A 12,148-nucleotide genomic window follows, 5' to 3' on the forward strand; every position below is an offset into this window, starting at 1 on the left:
AAACTTTAGACTTTTTTATCTTGCAATCTCTTTCTCTTCCAATCTTTCTTCCTACATCTTCCAGCTATTTATCAAAAACATTTAAAGAGCTACTTCTTTCATGAACCTCTTCTTAATTCCGTTACCTCAAAGTATTCACATTCTTTGTTACTATCATAGCACTTTGCTCTGTCCTTTGTCACTTAGCCTATTTAGTATATTATAATATTTATCTTCTACAAATCTTGTATTATCTCCCCTACATAAACTTAACATGTGCTTTATACACAGAGGGTGCTTAAAAAGTACAGATCAACTGGATGGATGAATGGATGGAAGAGGATGGAATATCTTAACAAAACACATTTTCCTTAAGTAAATTCATGCATACTCCAAATTAAATACAGAATGTGAAGTATCTCTGAACTGTGCTGTTGAATATGGTAGCTACTAGCTACATGTGAGTATTTAAATTTTAATTGATTAAATTAAATTAAGAATTTAATTCCTCATTTGCACTAGCCACATTTCAAGTGGTTAATAGGCACAATTGGCTACCATATTGGACCATGCAGATAGTTTAATAAAATATTTTTATCATTACGGAAAGTTCTATTGGATAGTACTGCTCTAGAAATTTTTGCTGGAGGAATGGATGAGAGAAACATGTCTATAGAATTCGAGGGAGATCATAATAACAAATAATAAGGCATAGGACTACCACTTCCCATAATAAAAAGTATGATTCATAGCCACTTATGATACAAGCAATTACCCTTCAAAGTTGAAGATTTATATTAGTATCATTATTATCACTTTTCATTTAATCCATATTTTTTGCAACATCGATAATAGAAAACTCAAAACAATTTATGTAGGTAGGAAGATGTCATATTTTCCATATAAATATGCATTAAATGCTTTAACAAGTCTGGCTTAATTAGAATAAGAATACAACAGACTAGGCTGGCTTTTCAAAAATTTTAATAGCTTATTCCCTGTTAAAGCTAAGAAATACCTTCCAATATACCCTACCTTCCAAAGTATCGGGGATTTTTTGTTTTTTAATCCAAGAGAGATTCATGAGATGATAAAACACAATCTTTATGTTCTTTGCTTCCCTTTTTCCAAAATCTAAAATTATTCAGAAATATTTAACCTTTTCTTGATTTGTAGCCATTGCAGCTAATTGGAGGATCCTGCTATATAATGATGGACCTCTGTCATGTGTTGTCTACTTGTTTAATTTAGATTTGTGGTTTCTTGAAATCCAACTGAAAGTGTTTGACCCCTCATAGGAAAATCCTGTTGTGAGTAAGAAGGATTCCACAGATCACATACCCGAGAGGTTTTGCCTCAGCTGCTCTCAACTTTGTAATCTTGTGAAGAAGCTGACAAGCTTGGGTGAGACAATGTTTTGCTATCCTCCTTAAAGAATTAGAAATTCCCCCCAAGAGAGTATGAATTGATAACGAGAGGCATTATAGCTAAGATCAGGTTCATAACTGAAAAAATTGAAATTGATATGTAGGTAATCAAGCATTTTTAGTGATGTATATTATGTGATTGCCATTCAAGGCAGGCATAACCATTTTCCTCAGAGTCAGGAAATAAATACCACTAGCCAATGGGGCTAGGATCACAGCTATTCCATATAAATAGAACTTTGAATCTATCCTGTCTACTGTTTGATAAGCCTATGCAGACTCCCAATTTTATGTGTTAGGTTTATAAAACTGTTATAATGATCCAAGGAATAATAGCAGTTGGTGGGGAGGGTGTTTTTATTTAAGCTTTCATTAGCAGACAAATAAGGATAGCAGAGACTTCACTCCAGTTTTAATGCAAAAAATATTGTGTGCCTGCATTTCAGAATCCTGGATGATTTGCTGCTAACAGCACTCTGAGGTCCTGCCATGGAACCTCCTATCTAGCGCAGCATTTGGGTTATTGAAGCCCTATCTTTTGAGTGCATCTATTTCATTTAAGTTTAAACTGATTACAATGTACTGGAGGCAAAGACCTTTTTCTTCCCCTCCCTCTTTTTATCCCCCACTTGACAGCTGATTGCAGAACACTATGAGGACTGAACGACAGTGGGTTTTAATTCAGATACTTCAAGGTGAGTTTCATATATATTAAATACCATATACGTCTCCTTTCCTCTGGGTCTTTTCAGGAGTAGTAATTTTATCTGAACTCCAATTTTTCATGTTTGAAGCTTTCATTTTCTTAAAAGATTTGTTTTGAGTTTAAAATGTTAACAGTGAGATTGGATGAGAGGAAGGGGAAGTCTATATTCCAATATACTGATATCGTGTAGGGAGAGATGTAAAACAACAACAACAAAAATCCCACAAATTATAGTAAGCATAATTTACCTTGATTGGCCTGGATGGCCACACATGTCGGCAGTGGATTGACAATTTCTAAAGAATTGACAGTTTACTGACGGTAAACAATGAAGTTGTAAAGGCCCCTCTGGATTGTGCAAAGATGTCTTTAGGACCATGAGTTATCAGTGTACTGAAAAATTCCAGAAGTGCCTATTTTCAGAATATTTGTTCTGAATACTACGAGCACCCTAGGTAGAGAGACTGTTCTTCCTCAGTTTTGCATTTCCAATGCGTGGTGTACAGAACATACTTTACAAATAGACACCAAACTAACAAGAGAGTATTCTAATGAATAAATATATAGACTTTATTGCACTTGTAGGAGTATGATTTGATTTAATAAACTAATAGGCTATCCCCCCCCAAATCTCCATTTAGATGAATAAAAAATGTTTAGGATTCTATTTAATTAAACCAAATTTAGAAGTAATGTTCAGTTTTTTGCTTGGGAGGTTTTGATTTATTCAAAAATCATTTAAGTTTGTCCACTTAGTGATTAGTGTGTACTCCAGTGCACCCCCACAACTTTGTCACAATACTCCAATAATGTAATACACTTAAAAATAATATATTTAAATGATTTGTCATACTTATTCTCAGTTTCTCTTGTCCATGTGGCAGAAGATACTGAACTATGTTCCCCTTGACATTGCTCAAAGAAGAAATCTCTTAAAAGTTCTAATCACCGTTAAATTTCTCAGACATTTTAAGGTTTAGAGAAGAAAAGATTTAAACAACTTTTTACATGATTCTTTTTCTTGTTCCCTTCTATTCCCTCCATTACTCCTCTGTCACTTCCATCATTCTCTCCAAGTACATAAATCCACTCTTTATGGTGCCTGGGACCTCCCAGATCCAGTAAATCTTCCCACCCCCTCCCTTTACCTTTCATTCCTTCAAGTTTTCCATTCATTGAAGTCATTCTCAGTTCCGTTAGTTTCCCCAGATTTCTCCTTGTTCTCTTTGTGTGTCTATAATTCTTCCAAGTCTCTACCCAGTTTTTAAGTTCTCCATCTTTGTTGTCACCATAGTTTTCCCCAGTTAAGTTTTCATAACAACTTGTTGCTCAGACTCTATGAGTACTTCTTATTTTGTTAGTTCGTCTCAGTGCTCAAAATCATTCCTTACCTCTCAATCATCCCTTTTCTCTCTTTAATACCTTCATTCTTTCCAAGTTTTCTCTGCAGTCTTTTCCATATCCTCTGCTCCTACCAGTTACCCCTTGTGCCTCACAGTTCTTCCCAAATTATCCAAGTACCTTGCAGGTAGTTGGAATATAACTCATCACATTATTTCCATATTTAGAAACAGCTTAAATTTACAAACTGCCATGAATAAAACAGTCTGTAGCTTAATCATTGACAGTTTAATATAATCTTATTCTTTATTGCGGCTTTATATACATACACCACATTTTATAGACCTGATATTTGTACCAGGTTTGGTTTTAAGAGAAGTTGAGATAGTAGAGGGGAGTTACAAAAAATTAACATTCAGATAGTAAAGCCAAATTAAGCCAAGGTGAAAATTTCTTATTCAACAAGACATTCAGCCCATTCAGTTCAAAACAATATTCTGTGTACTTTTTAAGGAGTGGAAGAAAAATAGACGAGTAATGGAATATTGCTAGTTGAATATTGATGAGATTTGTTTCCATTTTAAAGTTAAAAAAAAAAAACAAAACTGATTGCTCTAAGACTTTTTCTTGCTGACTGCCATCACCTCAGTTGTCATATTGTAACCACAAATCCCTTAAGCACTTACATTTAACCTTATCCTTACTCTTATGCTTATTCAAATTTTCCCCATGTGATGCTAATCTGAAAATTTCTTAGAGGAAATGAGTTTTGAATTGCTCTGAAGCAGATGATGACCTTTGATGACCAGAGGAGATGTGGAAAATATTATGGCTAGAGAGTAGATGTTGGCTCGGCTGAAGAGGAGAGGTCATGGATTATAAATTAAAGAGAAAGATATTTCTTAGAAGCAGCTAACTGAGGACCTTGAATGCTAGGCCTCAGAGTTTAGATTCTATAGATTTCGAAAGGTAATAAACATAGTTTTTTTGCTTTCAGTTTTTGTTGTTGTTGTTATCGGTTTGGTTTGGTTGTTATATATAATGTTTATCAGAATAATGAATACTTATTTTTCAACACCATAAAAATGTGGAAGTAGACCACAAAAAAGTACTGGTTGGATAGATAATATATTTGGAAATGCTTTGTTTTAAAAAAACCTTTTCTTCTGAATAAAAATAGAGAAGCAGTCCTTACGTGAAATCTCTCTTTAACAGTTCCTCTTGAAAATTAGCAGCTGTACTTAGTGAAAAATTATGAAGGTGCAATGTTGTTGTCAGCTGTAACAGGTTTTAATTATCTATTTTATTTTAAAGTGATCAAATTTAAAGATGTCAAATTTTTATTATTTTCAGGACAAAATCATGATGCCATAGTTCACATATTTTAGTTGCAAATATTGTTTCAAAATGCACTTGATTTTGTGAGGTGTTTGCTTTAATATTTTCAACACAGTGCTGGATTATAGGGTTTCAAGATATATTGCACGTATCCAATTAAAATAACTCCCCACTTTCCCTAATTTATACTTGTTCTTTAAAAATTTAAATATTAATTAAAATCATCTAATAAGTTAACATGTTCCCTGTTTTATCAAAAACATTCGTTGTTCAGTTTAAGCATTTGAAAACCAATCATAATAATATCTAAAGATAAATGTCATTGGGATATGTCTTTCTCAAAAATGTTATGAAGGGTTATAAAATTTTGAAAGAAAATTTTATTACCAAAATATTACCAAACATACCTTGAAAGTCGAATATAATCATTCCTCTTTTAAAATAAGCTTTTTAATCTAAATTACATGAAAAAATTTTGTTGCCAAGCTGGGACGATTATAAAATCACTAACTACCTAAAACAGAGCACACAGTCTTTAAACCTTATAAACATAATTTTAAATCTGAAAATTATATGAAATATGCATTTGATAAAAAGACATTTTGACTTCGCATGTGGAATTGTGATGTAAGATCTTTTAAAGCTGTAGCATTGCTCATAATTGAGATCCATTATGCAAATGATTATGTATTTATGATTAAACCTTCTTTCAATCACAGATGGCTAGAACAAGAAAAGATCTTAGAGATAAATCCCAAGGCTACTCACCCTCAGTGAGTAAAATGAAGCACAGAATGAATAAATGACTTGTCCAAAGTCACAGCTACCTAAAGGCATAGTTAATACTAGAATTCAAGTCCAGTTAGTTTCTCCCACAGGATTAGACTTGTCTTTGTGAGTGCAGGATATACAAATACCTTTGTTTATTTTTTTTTAGTTTATAATAACAATATCAACAATTACAAATACATGTAACATTAATGTTCCAGGAACTGTTCTAAGTACTTTACATATATTAACTCATTTAGTGTACACAATAACACTATAAGGTAGACACAATTGTTAACCCTGTTTTACACAAAGGTACAGAGAATTTAAATAACTTGCATAAAGTCACACAGCTAGTGAGTGGTGGATCTTGGATTTATTATAAAACAAGACAGTCTAGCTCCATAGCTCATGCTAGGACTTCTTTAAAAAATTTAAATTTCTTATTGCCAGGATAGTTTATATTTGGATATAACAACATTTTATGACTTTACTTTTTCAGTAGGGTATAAAAACATTTTTTAGTATTGGGAATTAATGACTGTCTCAATTTCCATATCATATACATTTTGCAATAGCTTTAAATGAATAGTCTTGCTACAATGGATGTGAAGCCCTGAATGAATGGTTTGTCTGAAATCATCAATATTGTTCATTAAGACAGTTGCAAAAAAAGATCTCTATGGAGTCTTTCAGTTCATTCTCTATATGAAAAAATTTTTCATTTATTTTTAAAACTAGAAAATCAAACCGAAAGTATATTTAAATAATGTCTCTATGAAATGTCTTCTGTGAGAATGGTAAAATGAGCTATCAACTAATTATTTTTTCATATACTTGGTGATGACTATGTGAACAAAATTGATTTTGCATTTTCTCATTAATGTGGCACACAACACAGAAATAAAAGTCCTATTTTTTTCTAGCTTGTTTTAGTCTGTGGGCTTAATTGCTAGTTTGAAAGTAATATTAGGTAATATCTTACTCTGTAAGAAAGCATATTTTGACATGTTGACGTGTTAATATATTGACACATGGGAAAGGAATAAGTAAATGTAAATGAAAACTAATTAAGCAACATTATATAGTGGATATGGGAAAGGTAAAAAAATATCCCAGCACTTTGGGAGGCTGAGGTGGGTGGATCACCTGAGGTCAGGAGTTTGAGATCAGCCTGGCCAACATGGTGAAGCCCCGTCTCTACCAAAAATACAAAAATTAACTGGGCGTGATGGTGGGCGCCTGTAATCCCAGCTACTTGGGAGGCTGAGGCAGGAGAATCACTTGAACCTGGGAGGCGGAGGTTGCAGTGAGCCAAGATTGCACCACTGCACTCCAGCCTGGGCAATAGAGTGAGACTCAGTCCTCCCCCCCAAAAAAAATCCCCAATATGCAAAATGCCTATATAAGTTTGTTTTATGTATAATTATGTAATAAATTCTGAAAATTATCATAAAATTAAAAATATTAGAATATAAGATCTTCCATACATTGCCCCAATTTGTTCATTCCTGTTCAAATAGAATGGAAAGACAAATTAAAATGGAGAAGGGCTGACTCGTAAGAAATAGCAATGAATTCCTTTTCTTTTCATTTTTTAGGGAAGAAACGGATTGGGAACAAGACTATATGTTGTATAGGGAACATTGAAGGATTCTATTTCCATTTCAGTGCTTAATGGTTTTTACTAGTGATTTAACTTTTTTCTCTATGTTTTTAAAACTCTCAGAGTCTTTGGCTTCATTAAATATTATTTCTTTATAAAACATATATTATATGATAATACAAAAAATGTTAAATCGGTGGTATTCATTAAGACTGTATCCAGCACTGTGGAGAACTTGGAAGTCAAGGGAAAGTCTGCACAAAAGTAGAAATGTGAGGAAATTTGTGAACTGTGTTAGCCAATGTATATTAGTGCTCTGAGCATATATTTAAGGAAGGATGAGGCAATGTGGGCTGAGGGACATTGGAGATGGATTAAGAGTGAAAGGGTAATTGGCTATGTTAGAAAACAGTGGCTTGCATTGCATGATTCTGTATCACAGGTACTTATTTATAGTGTGCATGCATATGTGATATTGCATAAAGCAAGACAGTGATGAAGTTACATAGTTGTCTATTAGGATATTTGCCCTATACCCTTCAGTTTTCTGTTTGAGGTTTTTGAAGGATTAATGATTTCTATCATGCATCATATTCTTCATACTATCTGTATAAGGATTATGATGGTGCTAAATGAGAAGAACATGGTGAGTATTCCAAAATCCTGTGGACCCTACCCAATATACTAAAGATTACCAAGTAGAGAGTTATTTTGGTATATTACCACTTCATCAGTTTTATGTCTCAGATACAGTGCATTTATTTATATAGCATATCACATAGGTTTTATTGGGATCATATAATGTTTTATGAAATAATTCTATTTTAAGATACTATTTACTTATAACTATAAAACTGTGCATTTTTGTTCTCTCAGAGGATCTGGAACAGTGTGATTTCTAACTTAAAATGAGGGGAGATTTGATTGTTTCTTCTTGAGTTAACAAGTTACCAATCTCTTAAAAATATTCACTGCCTAATAGTTTCAAAATTTAGAATCATAAAATGCTACTCATTCCTAAATGATTCAAGAATACATTTTACTGTACTATTTAATTTTATACTTTTTTTGTCCCCTGCCTATGAATTGGATATTGTAGCCATCATTTCACTGTCCTGGGTGCAGGCATAGCTGAAGGTTACTGACCTTCTGATCTAGATTAATACTGTCCAACAGAACTTTCTGTAGTAATAGAAATATTCCATAATCTGTGCTGTCCAGTGCTTAAGTCCTTAGCCACATTGGACAATTGAGCACTTAAAATGTGCTTAGTACAACTAAGGGATTGAATTTTTAATCTGACTTAAATTTAATTTTAACAGCTACACACAGCAAGAGGTACTATATTGGACTGCACGGCTCTAGATGCTTATAGTCTAAATATAACTATTGTATGGAAAAGAGAGTTCTTTTTTCAAGGCATAATCAATCACCTTCGTTTCTAATTTTGTTCTTGTGCTATCTATAAATCAAGTCCTGATGCAAAGTAATTTCATCCTGAAGAGCACTGGTCTTTATTTTCCAGGGTTGTCAGGTTATATAAAGAATTAATGTACCCTGTGATCGCAATTTCCTAGAGTGAGTGCCAGTTTTAGCAAGTGTAAAATAGTTGTGTTTGTTGTAGCTTCTTCTATGATATCTATTAAGAAGTTGGATATCTCTGAAAAGAAAATATAAAATATTTCAGCATTTCTAATATTTTCTGGAATAGGAAAATATTTTACATTTATCAGCTATATAGAAATTATAATTTAAAATGAAATACTGGCCATTTTCACATATTTTGTACTCTGTGACAAACTGAAATCATTACAGAGTAAGTTGTAATTCTAAAAACCAAAAAGTCTCACAAGTAATTGGAGCCTCTAGTACCTAATCAAAAGAATGGTGTCTTTATTTTCTTTTTTTGTAATCTCTTTTTCTAAACCAATGTGAAATCAAATTACGTTTTTTATAAGCAGTGCAATAGCTAAATAAAAATAACAATAACCGCAAATGCATTAAGAATTTTTTTTTATCTGAATGTATTACTCACTTAAAACAGCATTGGTGGACTGGGCACGATGGCTCACGCCTGTAATCCCAGCACTTTGGGAGGCCGAGGCTGGTGGATCATGAGGTCAGGAGATCAAAACCATCCTGGCTAACATAGTGAAACCCCATCTCTACTAAAAAAATACAAAAAATTAGCCGGGCATGGTGGCACATGCCTGTAGTCCCAGCTACTCGGGAGGCTGAGGCAGGAGAATCTCTTGAACCTGGGAGGTTGCAGTGAGCCAAAATCGCACCACTGCACTCCAGCCTGGGTGACAGAGCAAGACTCCATCTCAAAAAAAAAAAAAAAATGCATTGGTATGGAACGCAGTGAAATTTCTATTTTGGGACTGCCTTAATGTGAGATTAACCCTGATCACACCACTTGCATTTCAACTATTGTTTAGTATGATGGCATTTCAATTGGCAATTTTCCTTACAATGATCTGTCTACACATGCACGCACATAAATGCACACTAGGGCATATGTTCACAGTGAAACACAAGGACTATTATTTTAAACATACAAATAAAGTATCTCATGAATATTTCTCAATTACAATTTGGCTAGTGTTTGTTAGTCCAGCAAGAAATACTGTATCCAACTCTGTAGAGGCAGAACTTGTATATTCTTGATTTTCCATTTGACGGTTACTTAGAATTGTTTTGAGGTTAATGCACTTCTTTTTTTTTTTTTAATTTTAAACAGAATTTATTTCTATCTTAACAGTAAATTGGTATAATGATAGCAATGTTAGTCTCGAGGTAAAATGTTGAAGAGATTTAGCACCATAGAGGAAAGACAGCTTGCAACTGATGTTGATACTGCTAATTGTGCTAGCCCGTTTACTTTATTTTAATTTTTTTTTTTTGTTTTTTTGGGTTTTTTTTTGTTTTTTTAAATTATACTTTAGGTTTTAGGGTACATGTGCACAATGTGCAGGTTTGTTACATATGTATCCATGTGCCATGTTGATTTCCTGCACCCATTAACTCCTCATTTAGCATTAGGTATATCTCCTAATGCTGTCCCTCCCCCCTCCCCCCACCCCACAACAGTCCCCGGAATGTGATGTTCCCCTTCCTGTGTCCATGAGTTCTCATTGTTCAATTCCCACCTATGAGTGAGAACATGCGGTGTTTGGTTTTTTGTCCTTGCGATAGTTTACTGAGAATGATGTTTTCCAGTTTCATCCATGTCCCTACAAAGGACACGAACTCATCATTTTTTATGGCTGCATAGTATTCCATGGTGTATATGGAGGTTAATGCACTTCTTGATTTAAAAATAAAAGGGGAGTTGCATTTCATTCTTCTTCCAGTATACTAGTATATTACCCCTTTGAAGGCTCGTTCTTGTGGTGAGAAGGCATGGAATATGCTGAATGAAGGCTAATGATAAAAGAAATCATTTTTCTTTTCTTAAGGAGTTGGAGTGGGGTTTGTGGTTGTCCTAAGTGGGAAACAGAAAAAAAAAATTTAAAGAAGAGGAATCTAAAAATATTGTGAAAACATGCAGGATTAGTTAAATTAATTTAAATATTTTACTTACTAATAGTTTGAAAAACTGATTTCCTAAGAACCACTTAGTATAATTTGTAGTGAAAATAACTACAGGTGAAGATCCTGCATAAAATATACTCTTACCAGAAAACTTTAGGTTTTTGAATAAAATGGAACTCATAAAATAATGAACACTCCAAGTTATTATAAATCACTCCTATTATTTCTTGAAGTCTTTGCCAGTTCTTGTAGTGATATATTCTTGGAGGAAAAGGTTTAAAACAAAAGAATTGGTGACCCGAATCTCCAGCAAACATTTCTTAAGCACTTATTGTGTATTTGGTACAGTGCCCATGAACTGCTAAGTTAAATATAATGTCTTAAAATTGTTGGTATATATTTGGAATGATTCATTTGCTTTGAGTTGAGATTCGTAATATAAAATATTATGGATCTATACAGTTGTTTCCATTTAAAACTGATATTTATAGAGAATAAATTTTATATCTAAATTGTTATTTTTGAAGAGCTAAATCTTTGTGTATTATGTAGGGAGTTATCTTGAAAAATATCCAATTTTTACTGCTTATCTTTTTGCACTTTCAAATATACTAATACTTTTGGAGCAGGACCCAACAGGCCTTCTCTAAAATTAAGTTTTCTCACATGTAGCAAGGTTATTTTGAATGCCCAAATTGAAGTTTAAACGGTTAATATTACATTTATATGTGGAGTTAAAATGTATTAAGACACAGTTGAAATAGTAACTCATTATAAGTATGAAGAATATTGCTAAATAGAGAAAACATTTTCTTATGTATTTACCTAGATGAAAGAGAAAGGAAAAATTATACAAACACTAACATTTATACCTTATCTTTGTATGAACATCTTGTAAATACATTTGAATTTTCTCTTGTAGATGCTATTCCTTCATGAAAACCAGGCTGAACCCAGTACATGCTTTTATTGTGAAACTAAGGAATACACAAAAAGTAGGGTTTATTTCAACTTATAAATGTAAATTCCATTTTACTTATTTTTTAATGTGAAAAATATTTACTTTATTTCTTTAACTTTTATTTTAGGTTCAGGTATGCATGTGCGGGTTTGTTATATAGGTAAACTCATGCCACAGGAGTTTGTTATACAAATTATTTCATCACCCAGGTACTAAGACTAGTACTCAATTTTTTTTTCTGCTCTTCTCCCTCCTCCCACACTCCATGCTCAATTAGTCCCCAGAGTCTGTTGTTCCCTTTTTTGTGTCTATCAGTTCTCATCATTTACATCCCACTTAAAAGTGAGAACATTCAATATTTGGTTTTCTGTTCCTTCATTAGTTTGCTAAGGATAATGGCCTCCAGTTCCATCCATGGTCTTGCAAAGGACATGATCTCCTTAGTTTTTATTGCTGCATAGTATTCCATGATGTATATGTACCAC

At 33.1% G+C, this 12,148-nt stretch overlaps 1 protein-coding gene across 1 annotated transcript in view; it reads left to right on the forward strand.

Annotated features, from left to right (window-relative positions):
• The window catches only part of PCDH11X (protocadherin 11 X-linked), a 787,481-nt gene that overhangs the window by 28,547 nt on the left and 746,786 nt on the right, over window positions 1-12,148 (forward strand). The window contains exons 2-3 of the mRNA XM_030807651.1: window positions 1,278-1,383; window positions 2,043-2,101. Coding sequence (XP_030663511.1) covers window positions 2,059-2,101 — 43 coding nt within the window. The 5' untranslated portion in view covers window positions 1,278-1,383; window positions 2,043-2,058. The remainder of the gene's footprint in view (window positions 1-1,277; window positions 1,384-2,042; window positions 2,102-12,148) is intronic.

This window comes from Nomascus leucogenys, chromosome X, assembly GCF_006542625.1.
Source record: "Nomascus leucogenys isolate Asia chromosome X, Asia_NLE_v1, whole genome shotgun sequence".
NCBI classification, from domain to species: Eukaryota; Metazoa; Chordata; class Mammalia; order Primates; family Hylobatidae; genus Nomascus; species Nomascus leucogenys.